Source organism: Siphateles boraxobius, unplaced genomic scaffold, assembly GCF_051911475.1.
Source record: "Siphateles boraxobius isolate OS27281-9 unplaced genomic scaffold, OSU_SipBor_1 25, whole genome shotgun sequence".
In the NCBI taxonomy this organism is placed as follows: Eukaryota; Metazoa; Chordata; class Actinopteri; order Cypriniformes; family Leuciscidae; genus Siphateles; species Siphateles boraxobius.
The window spans coordinates 12,468,744-12,488,942 of NW_027508866.1; the positions used below are offsets into that span (position 1 = coordinate 12,468,744).

At 35.2% G+C, this 20,199-nt stretch overlaps 2 protein-coding genes across 3 annotated transcripts; both read right to left on the reverse strand.

Annotated features, from left to right (window-relative positions):
* Positions 1–2,310: 2,310 nt before the first annotated feature.
* bach1b (BTB and CNC homology 1, basic leucine zipper transcription factor 1 b) lies at positions 2,311–10,053 on the reverse strand. Its single transcript, XM_077242675.1, has 5 exons — positions 9,947–10,053; positions 7,416–7,666; positions 6,151–7,242; positions 4,540–4,746; positions 2,311–3,467 (listed from the first exon to the last, which is right to left on the reverse strand). Exons 2-5 carry the CDS (start codon positions 7,653–7,655, stop codon positions 3,024–3,026), a joined length of 1,983 nt encoding a protein of 660 aa, XP_077098790.1. The 5' UTR covers positions 7,656–7,666; positions 9,947–10,053; the 3' UTR covers positions 2,311–3,023.
* Positions 10,054–10,620: 567 nt separating this feature from the next.
* map3k7cl (map3k7 C-terminal like) lies at positions 10,621–18,853 on the reverse strand. 2 transcript variants are annotated; one of them, XM_077242679.1, is made up of 5 exons: positions 18,614–18,853; positions 18,072–18,153; positions 16,212–16,270; positions 14,034–14,149; positions 10,621–11,594 (listed from the first exon to the last, which is right to left on the reverse strand). In XM_077242679.1, exons 2-5 carry the CDS (start codon positions 18,145–18,147, stop codon positions 11,414–11,416), a joined length of 432 nt encoding a protein of 143 aa, XP_077098794.1. In that variant the 5' UTR covers positions 18,148–18,153; positions 18,614–18,853; the 3' UTR covers positions 10,621–11,413. The 2 variants fall into 2 exon arrangements, with proteins under 2 accessions (XP_077098794.1, XP_077098795.1); XM_077242680.1 differs by lacking the exon at positions 18,614–18,853 and having other exon boundaries at positions 18,072–18,158.
* Positions 18,854–20,199: the final 1,346 nt, after the last annotated feature.

Consider the following 20,199-nt stretch of genomic DNA (forward strand, 5'->3'; position numbering starts at 1 on the left):
GGTGCTGTTATCTAACCTTTTTAGATATTCAGCATTCCCTCAGTCTTGACCAAGGTGTTTCAGAAGATCAATATCTCCTTACTACAGGAACCAGACTGGGAAATAAACAACAACGAACGCCCACAAACATGGAAATTATGCTTATTTGAAAACACTGCAAACTAGTGACAGGCTACCTGAATATCATCGTATCTCTGCACTGTGTAGTACATCAGTGATTAAGAGCTTTTATTCAAATCCACACAGATGGCATAATATAACTGTGCTGCTGAATGTGATGATGTTTACTGCCAGCTTAAGTTTTTTTCCCCCCGTTTTTTTTTTTCCGTTTTAGTATTTTGATTAATTCTGGGATTCAGTTTAGACCGCCGTAATACTGTTTTCCCTGTCCCTAATCTGCTAACCTCGTAACTCTTAATCAAAACCTCCAAGCCGTTTTTTTTTTGTCTTCTATATTGTAATCTTGAATGAATGAGGTCACAGATTATGTGCATGTGACATTCTTCCTGTCACCGCTGATCTTACCTGAAACTCCTCTCTCAGAACAGTGAGGGACGAAGGATGCAACTGTGTCTTTCTCGTAGACCTCTTCTTTCTTTGATGTCTTCTTATCGTAAGCTTCATGACCACAACCCTGGCGCAAAAACATTGTCTTTTTGAAACAGACAACAGCATGAAATGTTACCCATCACAATTTACTCGCCCTTATATCTGTCAAAACCTGTATACATTTTTCTTCTGAAGATTACAAAAGATGATTTTCCCATACAATGAATTCTCTGTCCGCTTTCATTGAAAAGAACAGCCTGAACGTTCTGCTAAACATCTTCTTTTGTGTTCCACAGCGTAAACAAAGTCAAATGGGCTTTTATTTATTTATTTTATTATTATTTGGGATGAACTGTCCCTTTAAGAAAGATAAAAATGTAAATCCACGTGTCTTTGTGGCCTACGAGGGATTTGTGTTTGTATGTTGAATGAATTTACAGAATCACACATCCAGCACACCTATTTCACTCAGTTTGTATTCTTTGATTATAAGGGTGCTTTAACCGTAAAGTTGCTTTTCTGACCATATAATGTGACAATTAATAGGCTATGTTGTTGATTGCACAATGAACGCAGTGTTTGAATAGTGACATACTTGTGTTGCTTTTCTGACTATGATGTGACAATTAAAATGCTACTGCACAATGAATAGCCTACTGTTTGAATAGTGAAATACCAAAAAACGATCTGTTTTCTGATGGTCCTTTCCTTTGTCATATGAAGATCAATTATATCCGATGGCTGTCTGGGTGCAGAAAGTGATGATCTTGGCAGATTAACCCAAGGGAACATACACACACAACATACTGTTCTGTGGCTGACAGTCGGTAAGAATATCCATCAAAGTGATTGAAATGATGAAAAATGCCTCACAGCTTGTCATTTGTCCGCGCCCATTCTGAGTTCTGCGAGAACACACATTGTTATATGAAATAATTTCACGAATTTATCTTCAAGCTGTCCTTGTTTCGACTGGAGCGTGTTTACATATTACAGACGCAACTACAGGTGCAGTAATTATGATAGTTTATCAAGCATGAAGGGATGCAAATATGAAACTTTGTCTGGTTGGCTTCTGCCATCTGTTGGTACAAATGTATAACTGCAGATAATGAAAACCGCCATGTAAACTCGAGGATTCCCAAACTTTTCTCCATTTAACCTAAAATATTTACTTAAAGTATCTGTAAATTTGTAAAGTTAATATTTTGATCACGATTCTCTGATGTCAGTTAATTGACATATGACATGCAGGTAAACAATACAATATTTGATGTACTTTTATATTAATATTTATTCATATACAATATTTAATAAAACATTTTAGTCAGTGTTTTGTTTTTTATTTTGAAAATTATTGAAATTTTTATGATTTAATGAGTGTTATTTTAGTATTTATATGCAATTATAGTGTTTATTATTTTGAATTAGTTTTCATTTTAGTTGACGTTTTGTGCTGATCTTTTGTCATTTTTATTAGTTTCTGTTTTTTGTAATTTTAGTACTTTAAAACAGTAGTTTCAACATAATTTTTGTTTATGTAGTTTACATTTTATATATATATATATATATATATATATATATATATATATATATTAGCTTTATTTCAATAAAAAAATTATTTGTAATATTTAATATAATATAATAATATATAATCGTTTTAGTTAATAAAAACACTGGATTAAATTATTTAATTTTTAGTTTTTATTAACTCCCGAAGATTAAACAAACTAATCAGAAAGAAAACAAGTCTATTTCAAATATACACATTTTCATAATTTATTAAGCTTTCAGTTTCTTAAGAATAATTTGGTCCCAAGCAAGATGTTAGAGCACAATTATGAAAATAGAATCACATTAAATTTAAAAAGAAAAATTATCAGATATAATTTTTTTTTTTTTTTTTGCTTACAAATGTCCGTTGGATTTTGGAACTGATGGAAAAAAGATCAATTACATAAAATCAGCATTAGTGAAACTACAGTAAGTGCAGTTCTGAACACCTGAGAGTTTGATCCCAGATTCACCAGTCTCTTTTCTGAAGTTTCAAGACTTTCAGCAAAAACAGACTACAGCACAATAATAGTCCAATAGCATTATGTCCCCTGAGAAGAAGAAAGGGTTTTATTGAGCTGCGAGATGAGGTTTGTCGTGTTGTGAGTCCAAAAATGATCCAAGCTGATTGATTCTGAGGATGTGAGGATGTTCAGGGACATGTTAGGTAAAGGAATACTTCATTGAACACTGATCAATACAAACTGAATGCTAAAAAGGGTTTGAGTAAAAAAAAGGTATATATATATATATATATATATACACACACAAGATGTACAACCTACAATCAGATGAGGACTACAGTACTACAGTAGTGATGTCACATTTGTAAAACGCATCTTCAGTGAGCCAGTTTAAGATGTAAAAAATCCTTCCGTGATTTTCTGTGGTCCTTCCTTCAACCAACACATTTAACTTTGCTATTTGTTTGTTTCGTGCTTGCTGCTGAGAAGATCTGTGCTGAGTTTCACCATTGAACGACACTCACTTTTCTCAAAAGCCGAGGCGTCAGGTGGACAGGTATGTGCCTGAGCTTCTACGACCCCCAGAGGTAACAGGTTCAGTGAGCTTGATTGTGCTATGGTGTTTTCCATTGAGGAATGAACTGCTGGTTTGGCTCCAGAGCAACAGGTGTGCGTGGAAAGGTCTGAAGCCTGGGCCGGGTTTGAGTCTGGGGAGGAGCACAGGAAAGCAGACAGAGGGCAGTCCGGAGAGGAATATTTGGCCAGCACCTGTAGCTGCTCAGGTTTGAGGGAGGCTTCAGCACAAACCCTCTCGTACAGGCCTGAGTAACTCTGCCAGGTCTTCAGCTTCATCTGATTCAGCTTTATCCTTTCTACTGTCAGCTTCTCTCGCTCGCTCCTCTGCAGAGAACAAACAAAAAAAAAAGATATATCCATTAAAAAAATTATCCATTTGAATTGCATAGACAATTTCACTGGATTGCACAATTTTAAAATGAACAAAAAAAATAATATTGTGATGCATATTTGTCAGTCATACATAAATGAAACAGGTTGCCTCATTACCTATTTGCATATATTTGATCTTAATTAAATAGTCATATATTCAAAAAACATTTATTCAAATATGTCTTAGAATCGGCATAAAAAAATTGTGAAATCAATTACATTTACTCAGTTAAAATAAAGCTGTGGCACAAGCAATATTCAGGTAGGTAAAATGTATGAAATTGAAACAAATTGGATTTATTGATGATATACTGTATTTATATACCTGGTTATTCATTCAGTTCAGTTTATAACATTCAGTTTATTAGTACTAATACAAATATTTTACCTGTTTCATTTATGTATGAATGACAAATACGCATCACATTAAGTTCATTAGTCTATTCATGTTAAAACTGTGTAATCCTAATGGTTGGAAATTTAATGTGCAATTCATATACATACATCTTAAAATTAGACAAATATTTTTAGCTGGATCTGTATAATCTAACAAAAACCTGCTCAGGTCATATTTCACCCAAAAATCAAATAATAACAAATCAGATTTTTCTTTAAAAAAATATATATATATATATATTTTTTCATTATATTTCAGCACATTTCCCCCCTAAATTATCATTACCATAAATAATAAATAAAATAATCATTAAAATATTTATACATTATCATTGTATTGTTTTATTTTGTATTTTTAACTAATGAAACCCACAATTTAAAAAAATATTTTATCTATTTTTTTAATATTTTTAATTTAAATCCTTAAAATAGTTTTGTATTTTCTTTAATAACAATAAAATCTCGAATTTTTCTTCTTTGATTTTGAGGTGAAATGTGATCACACAGATTTTGTGAAATTCACTGAAATAGCAGCTGTAGATCAAAACTTTCATCCTGAATGAGGTATCTGAGGTGCTTTTGTACAGTTATGACCTTTGAGCCTTTAGGGATTACTTCGGATGCTCACCAGTTTCCCGATTTCACACTCCAGGCTGTGTATGCAGTCGAGTTTCCGCTTGCGGCAGCGACGGGCTGCAATCCGGTTTTTGCTCCGTCTGCGGATGTCATGCACAACATCGAGCTGCTCCCGTGATAAGCTCTGCTGCTTCAGCATCTGCTGGAAGTCGTTCCTGCTCAGAGACACGATCTGATCCACAGAGAGCGGCAGCGCCATCTGGAGTGAAAGAACACAAATGCTTCACTACTGTAGTCAACATGTGTATCATCAACTAAACAAATATGTTAGATTGCTCCTGCTTAGTCATGGCACCAGGTCTGTTTATATTTGCAACACTATAATGTTAACTTTTGATTAATGGGTTAATGCTTTCATTAAGGACATTTGTGGACTTTTGACTTCACAGCAAGTCTGACTAGTCATTATCAGGTGTGCAAAGTAGGTACATTCCAGCCTGCTCAAAAGCCACTGAACAGGGCAAAGTCCATGCAATAACAAATAGAAAAACTCTTACCACAGGTGGCAGGTTTTTGCTTACTATGGAAGCTTGTTTCGGACACAGAATAAAAAAAAACTTGTTATCTTCACAATTATGACTTTTTTTCTCGCAATTACGAGTTTACATCTCGCAATTCTAACTTTTTTCTCAGAATTGTGAGATATAAACTCACAATTGTGACTTTTTGTCTCGCAATTGTGAATTTATATCATGCAATTCTGAATTTATAACTCTCAATGGAGTTGTGTGGGAAAAAAAGTCCGAATTGTGAGATATAAACTCGCAATTGCAAGAAAAAAGTCAGAATTGCAAGTTTATATCTTACAATTCTGACTTTATTTCTTGACATTGAGAGTTTATATCTAGCAATTCTGAGAAAAAAAAAGTCAGAATTGCGAGATGTAAACTCACAATTGTGAGATAAAAAGTCGCAATTATCTTTTAAAAACTTTTATTCTGTGGCGGAAACAAGCTTCCATAGCTTACTGCTCCACCACCAACTGTTTTTTGTTTTGTTTTGTTCGCTTGACCAATATTTTTTCTAATATTGACTTAATAGCAGGTATGCTGACAAATGGCACCATTTGGAGGGTCTCTAAAGAAAATCACCCAACAATTCTATTAACAAGTGAAGGAACTAATGATATGTATGGCTGGCTAATTATCCAACTTAAAAATAATAATAACAGCAACTCATACTTAAGTAAGAAATGCACAAATTTGATTTTGATTTTAAAACAACTTTGGATAAATATAATGACATTAATAATAATTATTATTATTATTTTAATACTACATTTATATTAATGCAATCCATTTAATTGTATTAATTAATTAATTATATCAATATTAATCATTATCATCATCATTATTATTTAAATGCTGTTAATAACAACAACAAAAATATTAATTATTATTATTATTAATTTAAATATATAATTGTATTTGCATAAAATATTCATAATCTTCATCATATCGGTTTTAATAAAGGAATATATCAATCTCTATTTATGTTTGATCACTTAATGTAATACACGCCTCTCCTCAACAAACTGCACAATTTGAGATAATGGTTTGTTCAGATCAATGAAGCACCTCTAATAAATACAACCAGTCCTCACCTCACACACTCGTTCACTGCTGTAAGACTCACTGTCCCCCTCTGTGTCAAAACTATCAGAGTCCTCCGCTGATTGGTTGGAGGGTAAGTACGGACTGCCCTGGGACGTGGATCCCCCCTCTCCATCGTGTAGTTGAGCATCCACTGCGCCAAAGCTCTGCATAAATGGACACTCTAATGCTCTTGAATCCAGGCACCAGCTTTTCAGACAATTTGAGGGTTTCTCCACCAAGCCCAGGCCGGAGGGAAACACCTTACAAGAATCCGTCCAGAATGTAAGCTGCTTGGCCACCTCCATCTCCTCTGTGCTCCTCTGTTCATTGTTTTGGTCATCTCTGACCTCCATGTATGTTCTCTCAGCATCATCTATTCCTGAGCGAGGGGACATTCCCCGTTTGGACAAGTCTCCCGAGTCACAAATGGAATGTGCCGACTCGTTGCAGGTTGGAAAGGATGGCTGGCCTGTGCAAGGACCAGGATTCAGAGGACAAAATTCAGGAAGAAGAGAATCTTTATCTTCATCTGTTTTATTGCATGAAAATATCTCCTTGCAGTTTCCATTGCTTGAGCAAGGAAGGCAGTTTAAAGGGCAGTCGTCATCTGTCTTGTCAAGGGACATGGGTGTCGAGTCGCAGACATCCAGACAGGATCGCTCCTTCCCGCAAGCTATTTGAAACTTCCGGTATTTCGGGCACAGGAAGGAGTAATCTGTGTCTTTCCCACTGTAACAGCTTTTTGCGACATCCTCAATGGCCACTGACTGAGGGCAAGATGGCTCTTTGGCTTTAAGCTGAGGCTGTGAAGGTTGAAGTAATGATTCATCTTCATCAATAGCATCGTCCTTGTTAATCGAGCTCAATTCAGTCCCTTGTGACTTGCAGCATTTGGTTTTACAGCACTTCTTCTGTACTTTTGATGTGCTTCTGCTGCTGTCAAAGAACTTAGGGAGAAGGAAGTCAAAGCAGGCTTTGTCCAAGTTCTTGAAACCAAGAACTGAAGCACAGCTACGGATTTCCAGCACGTTCTCTTTGGTAAAGATGAGTTTTGAGGTGTAGGCAAAATCAAGCAAGGGTTCAAACCCCTCTGAGGTAACCTATAGATGGGAACAAAAACAATAGATTTTAAATCAAAGGCATGAAAATCTGCCTTTTCTTTGCATCACATCTCATATCAACACTGAAGAATTAAATATTTCTGCCACAATGTTGAGCCAAAGATCTCATGAACTTCCTCCTTGAACAATTCAGACCTAAATTATGTTGTTACCTCATCAGGAAGGTTGATGATAATCCCTTCAGGTGTATGACTGGACACACGAGCGCTGAAGTAATCACTGCAGGATGCCAGAACTGCCCGGTGAGCCCTGAAACTCTGGGTCTCCGCCACAATAGTCACATCACACAGAAGATCTTTCTTCCTCTGCTCATTCAGACATTGCAGAACGTAGGAACTGTGCACAGATGACTGGAAGGTGAACTTAAACAACTTTGAGCTTTCGATCGACATGTTGAGTCAATCTGTAGGGTAAAAACATAAAGAATAGATTTGCATGTGCTCAATTCAAGGAAACTATCAAGTGTATACTAAAATGATTCGCAACATGACGAATAGACTGAGATAACTCATTCATTTGCCATATAAATAATGCATCACACAGTTTGACCAATGAATTTCAATATCCTATTATTGGATACAGATTTTTCAAAATCATTTTATGGCTGTTGCATATATATATATATATATATATATATATATATATATATATATATATATATATATATATCAGGGGCGTGGAATTTAGTAGGGACGCTAGGGACGTGATGTCCCTAGCAATAATTTCGATCAAAACTTTATAAATATATACAAAATATAAATATATTGCATTTCTTTCTTCTGCTGAACGCAAAAGTAGATATTTTGAAGAATGTCGGTAACCAGTATTGAGTATTTTTTCTACTATGGAAGTCAATGGGGTCCATCAACTGTCTGGTTCCCGAAATTCTTCAAAATATCTTCTTTTGTGTTCAGAAGAAGAAAGAAATTCATTCAGGTTTGAAACAACTTGAGGGTGAGTAAATGATGACAGAATTTAAATTTTTGGGTATACTATCCCTTTAATGACAGATGCAGCTCAGCTTCTGGGGATGTCCCTGTCCCCACCAATTTCAAAATCAAACCTACGCCTTTGATATATATATATATATATATATATATTTCACTATAGAGAATATTTTCACGTTGTTAACACAATTTTAAAATCCCCTGTGATTTTCAAACATCTTATTGTGTGCAACAGTTGCCCATCCACTTTTTAAGCAGATTTGGTTCCAGAAGTATTTTCATTAAAGGGTTATAACTTATGAGCCATGATCCAAAAACAACCAGCTATGAGTTGAATCACAACATTACAAACCTTAATTTGAAGGGGGAAAAAACTATTTAAAAATAGTACAGAAAGACAAAGGTACAAGGCTATGTACTTTAATGAGTAAATGAACTACAATAGATAGATATAAAACTATTGATCTAAACTGTGTATTCAGAATCAGTATATTTTCGTTCATTGCAAAATATGCATTTATAGGCGATATACACAAATATTTAAGTAGTTTGAGAGCATAGGAAGTGGGTGGGCGCTAGAGTATTTGCTTTTTTCGATAACCTGATTGGTGGAGATTTTTTGTAGGGTCATGGTAATGTAGTTTTTCAACCAGAATTCCACTGTTGAACACGGTTATTTAAAAATAACTTGAAATAATGTGGACTGTTGGCTTCAACAATAGCATATATGCCATTGCCATTAACAACCTTATAGCTAACAATAGATCTAAGTCAGCTAAAGGTTATAAATTAAAAAGAAAATGAATGGGGTTTACTTCTGGAACTCAAGAGTAGCACCAACGACTATCTGTTCCAGAGTTTGTCTAGACTGCGGCGCTTCGTTTCATGAAGGTGAAAATTGGTATAACACCCGACCTTACTGTATATACAGAACAACAGCGCTTAGCTTAAAAAAAAGGCTCACACTCGGCCAACAACAAAAGTGCCTCGAGAAGAAATGCTTTTTGAAACACTTTATATGTACGTGTCCTTACCCACGGGAACTCCTTATCTCAACGGTGTACTACTGATAATAATTTGACCTAGTCGAGTCATGAGTGAGTGAGTGTGTATGCATGCTCGCGCGCGCGCGTGTGTGGCGCAAGAGTGTGCGCGCTCTGCTGACTCATTCGGTTTTGCTGATAAAGGATGAGCAAGCATTTTCCCCGTCTGTCCCTTTCCACTATACTCCTCGGGAACTTAAGGACCAGTTGCCTCATACAGTACAGCTGGAGTATTTTATGTTGTTAAACGAAAACATCGTTTCCCTATAATAATGTGTTACATTACGAGTGTGCTACAAAACCTAGCGAGCAGCCTACATAGACAGCATAAGGTAGATCAGGTGCTTTACATATTTAAATGGAACCATCGAGGCGCGGGTATGATGCCCAAATATGCTGTCTAGGTAGGAAGCACATTATGTTTTGAGACAGCCTACGTCCGACGAAAAAAAAAGACATCTGTATAAGAAGAATATTATCGCTTCCACGATCGTGATCATTGAAAAACGTCTACCGATATGGCGTGAAACAGAAGAAAAGCTGAACTAAGTTATTTCCATGATTTCCAAGTATTAGATATTTTAAACTTTTAATTATAAAGTTTAACGATCTCCATTTTCCATGACTTTCTGTCTCAGTTTCGAAATACATAAACTAAGAAAACCACTAGCTCTCGTATATAGCCCCACTCACCTGTCATATCACCGGAGAGTGAGAGTAAAAGTTGAATTTGACACTACATACTAACTCGGGTAGCTTAAAGCGATCACTTGTAACTATGAAAACAAGGCGGCGCTTGTGTTTCACTGTAGTGTCATGTGACTTCAACCCAAAATAGTTTTTGTCCCGCCTTCTCAAACACAGCCCCCTTTCATTGGCCCTCTGTCCTGTCAATCATTAACGTCACGACTTCCTTAAAAAAATCTCCACCAGACCTCCTTGGTTTTCACCACCCACGCACATATTTTAATCTCCTCAGTCCCGAGTTGGGAAACTTTACTAACAAATAATCTTTGTTAAAAGGAGAAAACGGAAACTTAAATAGCAATACGCTAATTATTCAATGTCTGGTAAATTGAGCATTCGGACCTATAGCAAATGAAATCTGATATTCTGCTTTATTTTCACCAATGTTGCCAGGCACAACACATTGTGTGTACTGCATGTAAAAAAATAATTGTATCTGACGTTTGTTAGATAAAAATAATTGTAATTAATTAATAATGCTTAAAATCATGAATTTCAAAATGTAACTATTTCCTGGAGCAGCTTACATGTTATGGTTAGTTCAAGAGTAATTATATAAACATGTGATGTGGTGTGTAAACACGGTCTAAATAAATGAATGCCAGTATACTAGACATCAGCTTTTCAAAATTGTTGTATGAAAAATAACAAAATGGCATTTTTTACATAAATGGTCTATCATCAGTCAGACAAAGAAAATGAAACAGGCACTACAAAATTGTAGAGTAGACTGACTAAAAGACCACTGAATCTTGAGGAAGCAAACGTTTCATGCCGCTAAACTGGTTTGTGGACATACACCGCTGGTATTTCAGCTGTATGGGGTAGGAGGTGTCAACCATTGATATTTTTGAAAGGTTTCACAATCCTAAAATGAACAGATCACATTTCGAAACTCAAGTTCCCTATTGCTGAGTGACTACACAATGTGTAGTCATACGTCTATTATCACCTTGATCGAACTCAAAAGCTTAACAGAAATGTAGATCCTCAATTCTTTTTTATGCAACTGACAGACAGTAACTAACTAGTAAAAACTTTTACTCAGAGTAACATTTACTCTTTTTCAGCAGAGCAGTTTACATGGAAAAACACTGATACAATTTCAACTGTAATATATGCGAGTGAATACACAAACATGCCCTTAAATCACAAATATTGTAGTATATATCCAGAATACAAATTCAGAAATATATGAGTGAGGTGATCCCACACCTCATCTTTGGGCCACAAGACCATCTGCTCTGAAAAGGACCCATATTAGCTTAAAATATTTTATATACATTGATTAAGTGTCTCAGTCTAAGCACACTGATTCAAGATCAGTTTTCCACTTCAGTAAGGAACGCTGAGATGTTTATAAGCTGTAGTAAAGACCCAGAAGAGAAAGATCTTTCGCATTGGTGTCAAAGGTCACGAGGAGCCCTGCCTCTTTTGACTGACCACTCGGAGCGTCTCCAGCTGCTGCGCTCGCATGCTGTGGGCCGTTATCAGGTTCCGGTTCTCTTCCGTAAGTATCCTGTATTCCTCCTCCAGTCGCGCAAACTCCATCGAAGCCTTTTCGTCCTCTAGCAGCTCAGCCCTGAGCTCTTTCCTGAGAATGACACACATATATAATAAAATGTTATACATGATCATTCATTACATAACTTTTTAATGACTGTAATGATGATATGAAAGGTGTGTGCCAAAATAACACATTATGTGGCTTGGGTGTCACATACATGACTACAGGTGGATGTTCCCTTCCCGAAACTATTTTATAGGAAGTGAACCTGTTGGCACCATAGCTTTTGGTAGCTGGGTTGAAACAATCTCAATCGGGGGGAAAACAGAACATTTTTATTATGGACAGAACTGCAGAAGTCTCTAGCTCAGAGGGTGATCCATTCTGCTTTGCCCTTTGGAACAAGTTAATCGTTCGAGCATGGGTTATAGTGTGGAGACAGGCACGTTTAATATATATGTTTAAAATGTGAAAAAAAGGGTTAAAAGCGTCTATAAGCACACAAGGACGAATCAGACACAAACTGTATATATACCATTAGGGAACATCAGCGAATGGTTATGAGTAATAAATCTGCAGAAAATGTACAGAATTGATTTACGGTATATTCCTGAACAGCTGAGTTTGGCACTTTATCTGAACTCAGTGTATCTGAAAAAGCTCATGTGTTTTCCTCCGTAAGAAATAAAAAAGCAAATGAGAAAGAAAACAAACCTGGACATTTTCAGTGGCATTTAGATGTCACACATTTTTTTGTTTCCCTTCAATAAACGATCCAACTTTTTTATCCTGGGTTATTAATATATATATATATATATATATATATATATATATATATATATATATATATATATATATATATATATATATATATATATATAATTACCACTTGATTAGGTAGCCTACTACACCTTGCTAGTACTGGGTTGGACCCCCTTTTGCCTTCAGAACTCTCTTAATTCCTCATGGCATAGATTCAACAAGGTTCTGGAAACATTCCTCAGACATTTTGGTCCATATTGACATGAAAGCATCATGCAGTTGCTGCAGATTTGTTGGCTGCACATCCATGATGTGAATCTCCTTTTCCACCACATCCTAAATGTGCTCTATTGAACTGAGATCTGGCGACTGTGGAGGTCATTCGAGTATAGTGAACTCATTGGCATGTTCAAGAAACCAGTTTGAGATGATTTGTTGTTTCTGCAGACGTCGGTTGTAACCAATGGTAATTTGAGTTACTGTTGCCTTTCTATCAGTTTGAACAAGTCTGGCCATTCTCCTCTGGCATCGCATCCAAAAGGCATTTTCCCACAGAACTGCCACTCACGGGATATTTTCTCTTTTTCGAACCATTCTCTGTAAACCCTAGAGATGGTTGAGCGTGAAAATCCCAGTAGATCAGCAGTTTCTGAAATACTCAGACCAGCCCGTCTGGCACCAAAGGCCATGCCATGTTCAAAGTCACTTAAATCACCTTTCTTCCCTATTCTGATGCTCAATTTTAACTTCAGCAGATCGTCTTGACCATGTCTACATGCCTAAATGCGATGAGTTGTTGCCAGGGGCATCACTAGGCCCGTTTTGAGGGCTTCAGCTCCCCTAAATGTCCACTCAGCCCCCTTGAAAAATTTGCGATTAACGTTGTAATTTGTACGAATTTGTACGAATTCGGTTCCTCCGCCTCTTTTAGTCTGCCTTATTTTCCATGTTCTCTCCATGAATGAAAATGAGAAATGTAGATCTTCTTTTAAGTGAATTTTACTGCACAACTGTAGAGTTAAAAAAATGATAAAGTGTTTAAAATATTACATGTTTAACATTTTTGTTTTTTTTTACCTTTTTCACCCCTGATGAGTTTGCATCTCTGCATTTAAACTGCTTATAAGAGTAAATGACAAAGACAGAGAAACATAATGTGAGTTATTTCATTCAACTAAATATTGACCCAGCAGGTGATTGTGACACATTTATTAGCCTTAGAGTAAAGCCATTTGTGGTTTTCGATGTCAATTTGAATTTTGAAATCCTAGAATCGCCCCAACTTGCTGCCATATGATTATATATTCGTAGTTATGTTTACAAGACGTATAGGCCTACACTAGGTGGTTTGAAAAAAGAAAAAAGGTGTTGTTTGCAATCTTAAAATGTGGAGTATATTCAATTTGTTAGGCTTTACAGTGCACATTAATTTTCATCAAAGTGTGGTTTTGCTGTGAATGTTAAAAAAACAAAAAGCCCTGTATACCACAATGCAGTACGCCAACTGTTGTCATGATTTACACAGGCACAGAGCATGACTATTAAGAAAACTCCAGACAAAGGCAGCTTTGATCAATGATCTGTCAGTTCATACTTACAAAGATGCGTGTGTTTATATGTATAGGCTACACACTGTTTCAGAATATATGTAATGATTGTAGAAACAAAATAGCACATTAATAAGGTGGTTAACAGCTCTGAATCTCAGTAACATCATGAATACATGTATTGAGCTTGTGTTTGAAGTTATTTTTAAAAGCTTACTTTCTGTCTTCCAGCCAGGCGATTTCATGTTTGACCTGGTTGAACTCATTGGCCATCTTGCAGTGGTCTTTATACACTTCTATGGACTCGTTTAGAGACCGACACGGCAGCACCGGCTGTTAAAGGTAAGAACATGATGACATTATTACATGTAAATAAAAAAGTAAGCGTTTTATTTTTCACTAATACTTCAGTACAAACCACAATTGCTCTTTTTAAAGAGTGAATTGACAAATACAGTATAGTTTTGCTACAAGAGTGACTGGGGAAAAATTGAGGAACTTCGTTTTTTTTCTTTATGATGTTATATTTGGATTGTCTGCTACATCCTGGAATATACACAAAATCGTCATACAGCCTGACAAGGTTTCAATCAACAGATGAAACACAATATGTGGAAACATTAGTGAGACGCTTGACTTTTTTTTATTCCTTCTGTGTCAGGAACTTCTTCTTTCGCAATGACTCATGGCACAGTCCTACAAAATATCATCCACACGACAAAGCGCTTCAAATTCTCCCAGTTTTTCCCCTTAAGTGTGTGTGGGTGTATCTGTGTGTTTGCATATACCCAGTGTTTTTTTTTTCAGTTAGGACAATTTCAGGTTTCAGATGGGGAATCTTCCTTAAACAGTCCACATTTAACGGCACTGATATTCTAAACACCACGTGGCATTGATAATCCATAATCATATCATAGCCTATATCATAACAATAATATGACGAATCAAATTTGAATGAAAGCACAATAATTTCATGAAAAAATTAAATATTTATAGATTGATAGATAGCACTTACAGATTTATTATCTACACACTACTCAGTGCAGTACATGCCTCATAATGTAAGCTCTCAAAGAAAGCTTTCTTTTACAGAAAGAAAAAACCTGTAATGAGTATTTCAAATTAGAGACAGAGACATTTTTGTATGAATAATGTACTAGTTATGAGGAAATTTCAAACCCAACCCTTCATGTCAGCATGAAACAGCACTCTCATCTCATCCTATGCTTCTGTAATGTAGCATATATTTGAAACAATATATAGGCCTATATATATATATATATATACATACATATATACATATACAAAGAAAAGCAAGTTATCACATTATGGAAACAAGCATTTATTTTTCCTACATAGATTGTCCAAAATAAGACCAAAAATGGTATATTAAATACAATGTGTCACGTGGCCCTTTGGTGGCACAATTATTTATAATTTATTAATCATTAATTAATCATTATTAGTATTAAAAAATGGCATGCTTACCTTTAATAATGTAGATAAGTTCAATTGATTTCCTGTTTACTGTAGTGAGAACTTTAAAAGTAACCGATGCCATCTTGTGGTTTTACAGAAGCATTGCTAAAATATTCCCTCTTTGAGAAAGTTCGATCCATGAAATTAACCGAATAATAAATTATGTAACAATGTGTGAAAATAAGAAGGAACAAATGTTTTCAGCTAAGGAATAGACATCAATGAACGCTTTTAAAAGGAGAGTTCACTCAAAAATGTTAATTCTGTCATCTGTCATGTTCCAAACCTGTTTGAATTTCTTGCCTCTGTTAAACACAAAATATTTTGAAGAATGTCAGTAACTAAACAGTTTGTGGTCCCCGTTGACATATAGTAGGCAAAAAAAATATACTATGGAAGTCAATGGTTTCCTACAACTGTCTGCGACATTCTTCAAAATATATTCTTTTGTGTTCAGCAGAGGAAAGAAACATGAGGGCAAGTAAATTATGACATAATTTTCATTTTTGGGTGAACTATCCCTTTAAGGCAGCTGTATATTATTTCCGTGTTATTTGTGTCTGATTTATCTTCTTTACTCGTGAATCTTACTTACAGGAACATTTCACTGCACCCTGCCTCACAAACAACGTACTTACTCTCTCTCTCTCTCTCACACACACACACACACACAAACACTATAGAATTAATATTAGTACAGTGGATTAAGTCTTTTCTGAGCAGTTTTTTCTACCCCAAAAGTCACACCATATGACCCCAAATCATTATTATCATATAGAGTACACCTTCAGTTGTGAGATATAGAGTCAGATACATAATATCTGCAGCCATCAAATGCTTATTTTAGCTGTATTCTCTGCAGACGACTGTAATTGTATTCCAAGCATACAGCAAAATAGAGTATTAATAAGTTTACCTGCAGGCGTTGTTCAAGGTCAGGGAATGATGGAAGGGGATCCTCTGCATCTTTCAACTCTGAGAGGAAAAGAAAGCCAAATGAACATGTCTGGTATGAGAATGCTAATGTTTGAAATCTTTACTCCAAGGCCTTAGTGGTGACATCTATATCCATCTAATCAGCTAAATCATACCACAGTGCACATGACACCACAGCATGTCCAGTCAGCTATTTACACTGATCTAGGTCCAGTTTCCTTAAAGTAAACATTCACATGGTTATTCGTCTAGAAACTGGTTCCGGATCAGTGCGAAAAGCCAAATTCGAACACCACCTGTTCGACCATGGAGTCTAAATCCTAAACGGACAGATTGAAAGTAACTATCTCCCAGGTTCTTCGCAATGACTTGTCTGTAACGAGCACTCTGACAGACAGCTTGTCTGTACTGATTCCCGCCATGCCAGCTATGAGCTACAGTGTGTCCAAGCGAGAATCCTCTGATGCAGCCAGCTAAAAACAGGCTTGTTTACAGTCATGCATCAGCCAAACGGCCAATTAAAAGATAAATATACATTGAAATTAGCAAAGGTATTATCTGAAACATAATATGCACATTATTCCTGCAGAATGGGGCCAGGTGGGGATGACAGTTTCATGTAATTTTGGCTGCATGAATTCATATTGTTTTGATTTTTTTATTTAGTTTTTATTTCACTGTAATATATATATATAATCAATAAGTTATGACAACATATGTTTTTACATTGCTTTAAATCATCAAAATAAGTTGAGCAATTTTCAACTTTTCTATACAAAATTCTACTTTTTTAAAAATCGGTTTAATGTAATATAAGTTAAAATGACAAAACATCCAAGTTGATTGTACTAGTATTATGTATATATATATTGTGTGTGTGTGTGTGTGTGTGTGTGTGTGTGTGTGTGTGTGTGTGTGTGTGTGTGTGTGTGTGTGTGTGTGTGTGTTATAGGCTATTATTATTAGTTTAGGTTATTATTTGTCATGAAAATATTTTAATTTGATTTAAATTCAAATTGTTATTAAATTAATTGTAATTCAGTTTCAGTTTTGCCCAGTTGTCATTATTTTATATATATAATTATTATTTATTATTTTGCTATTATTTTAAGTTTCGTTTTTAGTTAAGTTTTGGAGTCATGCAAAATCATTTTAGTTTAGCTTCTGTTTTTCCCAGTTATGTTCATTTTTATTTATTTATTTCAGTGAAACTATAAAAAAAAACGTTTTTCGTTTTATGGTTTCAATAACGACTGTTGTTAATTACACAAAATATTGGTATACATGCTTCAAAAGAAGTTTATAGGGAGTTATGGGAAAGACAGATAAATATAGTGTGTTTATGTGTTGGGTTCTATTTGTGTTCCACTTTTGGGAAAGAAAGAAAAGGACGCAGGGCAAAGTAGCGGCGAAGCGTGAAGCATTAAATGCTTTTAAATTTAGGCCAGTGTTCTAAAAGCAAATGAGTGAATCATGCAGCAGTGAGGTATTAAAACAGAAACCTGATGCTGCAATGCCCAGGCAGCAGCTGCCATCAAAGCATTTGCCTGAATAGCTGTAAAACACTTTGACAGCACTGTTGACTTTGTGGCTAGGTAGATATTTTGTTTTTAAGATGCCAGAGATCAACTAAAATAGAGGGCCACCTGTTTCTTTGTAAAGGATGGCAAAAGTTGAATTGATCCCACATAAGAGGCTTTAGGTGGGTTTTACTTGTTGCCATTTTGGTAGAAGCGAGGGGACGCAACTCTATTTTAGTCCCTCATTCACAGTGTCTTTGTCAAACACATGATGTAAACATCTAAAACAATCAGTTTCATATTCTTATTAGATGCCTTGCCTGAGGTTTCGTTGAGGCTGAAAGCGATTTGTACTTCAGGTTTATCTGCAGAGACTCGTCGAGTTGAGGTGATCATTTATTCCTAGAAAAAGAGCAGATTTGGATTAAACAAGGGTAGATGTAAACCTTGTATATGATTAATGTCAGAAGTATGAGATCAGCAGCCTTTCAGGGGGTCATGAACAGGTTTCATCATGTGCCCAAAGTTGCATCAGGGATTAAACAATTGAAGATAAATCCTCTTCCAGCCAGCAAATGAGATCATACTTCTGAATTGGTTGCACAGTGTTTCTTATGAAATCATATTTGTGTATGTTTATAGTAATACCATATCTATGCATATTTACTATATTTAATGTGCTAATGCTATATTTTATGGCTGAACATTAAGGAAGACACAACTCCAATGTTAATGTCATGAAAGTGTGAAAGAGGCTACAAGCTTGTTGGCTACTGTAACTTTACTTTGTTAAAACTAAAAGAAGATTCTCAAGAAGTTTAATTTGTTTCATATGATAATATGAGACAATAAAACCCCTTACCTGACAACAGAAACGTATTTACAGAAAACGCTCAGCAAAAGACACAGAGCTGAAGACACTCCATTGAGAAGCCTGTAGATCTTCTTGACTGTGTATACTGTAAAAAGTCACATTAAATCAGTCATAATCATCGTAGTGTAAATAGAGAAGCAAGAAGCAGCAGGTTCACAAAACGCAGCCAAAGTAAAGACAGATCTTCTGCAGGAGGCTGTCAGAGGCACTGGGATTGTGTGTGTGTGCGAGACGGACACCAATTAAATGGCTCAGATGGCCACCTCCACCTCTCCAATCAGCTTTGAGGGACCCACACATTGACAAAAGCAATGCACAGATTTGAAGATGGTTAGGGATTGGGATTTGTAGGTTTTTGTGTGTGTATTTGAGCACTGATAGGCTTATGTTTTTTGCTTTTTGATTAGTGTTTTTTATTGCAAAACAATAATCATCTGTGCAATCATTTAGTTGTGTACATCAAATTGTTTAAAACAACAGTCACACAGAGAGAAAACATAAAAAAACAAAGATATTTATCTAAATAAGTAAAAAAATATAAATTAATTTTATCAAAAATAAAAACATTTAAAATAAATAAATAAGTAAATAAGGCTCAGGAAACTATTAAGAAATGTCTTATTCTTTTGATTATTAATTATTAAAAGTTATTAGTCAATAAATATATATATATCACTTTTAATAATTTAAATATTTTATTAAAATTATTTTACCATTGCATTTTCTTTTGATGTTTAAAGCATCATCAAATAGTATATTTAGGCCTATTTCAGAATATTAGACTATAGGCTATATAAGACTATATAATGTTAAACAAATGACAATAACAAGGAAAATAACTGTTTCTATCTGTATCGTTATGTTGTATTCATTTGCCATAGTCATTTGTTTCTGTTCTTATTTTATTACTGAGTGTTTACTAGCCTATTTTCTTATTTTATTGCTGACTGTATATTTGACTGTTTAAAGAAATAGTTTACCCAAAAATGAAAATTCTGCTATCATTTACTAAACCTGTATACATTTCTTTCTTCTCCTGAGCACACAAGAAGATATTTTAAAAAATATGGCCTCATTGACCATCAACTGTTTGATTACTAACATTTTTCAAAATATATTCTTTTGTGTGCAGCAGAAGAAAGAAATTCGTTCAGGTTGAAACAACGTGAGGGTGAGTAAATTATGACATTTTTTTTTATTTTTGGGTGAACTATCCATTTAAAGCTAGATAGTATCCCACTAGTTAGCTATCGGATATAATTATAGGAATACTATCTAATAGAAAAGCTATCTAACAAGATTTATGCATTTTGTTTGTCTTTTGTGTCATGTAGACTTATGACCAGGGGTTAAATTGGGATTTATTATGTGGGGGTGCTCTCCCTAGGGGGGTCCGGGGGCATGCCCCCCCGTGAATTTTTTTTTGAAAAATAAACCATTAAATAGCACTTTCTGGAGAGTTTTGTGCAAAGAAATGGAGAAATTGAGTATTACATGATATGTGAAAAACTGCAAGGTTAAGAGCATTTACTTTGCAACAGGTATTAGGACATTTAGCATTTACATTACTGCTA

Excerpts from the sequence above, each read along its gene's own strand:
- bach1b (XM_077242675.1), bottom strand. The coding sequence starts at position 7,655 with ATGTCGATCGAAAGCTCAAAGTTGTTTAAGTTCACCTTCCAGTCATCT. Across the intron at positions 7,243-7,415 it reads TCATCAACCTTCCTGATGAG|GTTACCTCAGAGGGGTTTGA; the intron begins GTAACAACATAA and ends TCCCATCTATAG. Across the intron at positions 3,468-4,539 it reads AGTGTGAAATCGGGAAACTG|AGGAGCGAGCGAGAGAAGCT; the intron begins GTGAGCATCCGA and ends TGTTCTCTGCAG.
- map3k7cl (XM_077242679.1), bottom strand. The coding sequence starts at position 18,147 with ATGATCACCTCAACTCGACGAGTCTCTGCAGATAAACCTGAAGTACAA. Across the intron at positions 14,150-16,211 it reads ACCTTGAACAACGCCTGCAG|CCGGTGCTGCCGTGTCGGTC; the intron begins GTAAACTTATTA and ends TACCTTTAACAG. Across the intron at positions 11,595-14,033 it reads GCCTGGCTGGAAGACAGAAA|GAAAGAGCTCAGGGCTGAGC; the intron begins GTAAGCTTTTAA and ends TGTCATTCTCAG.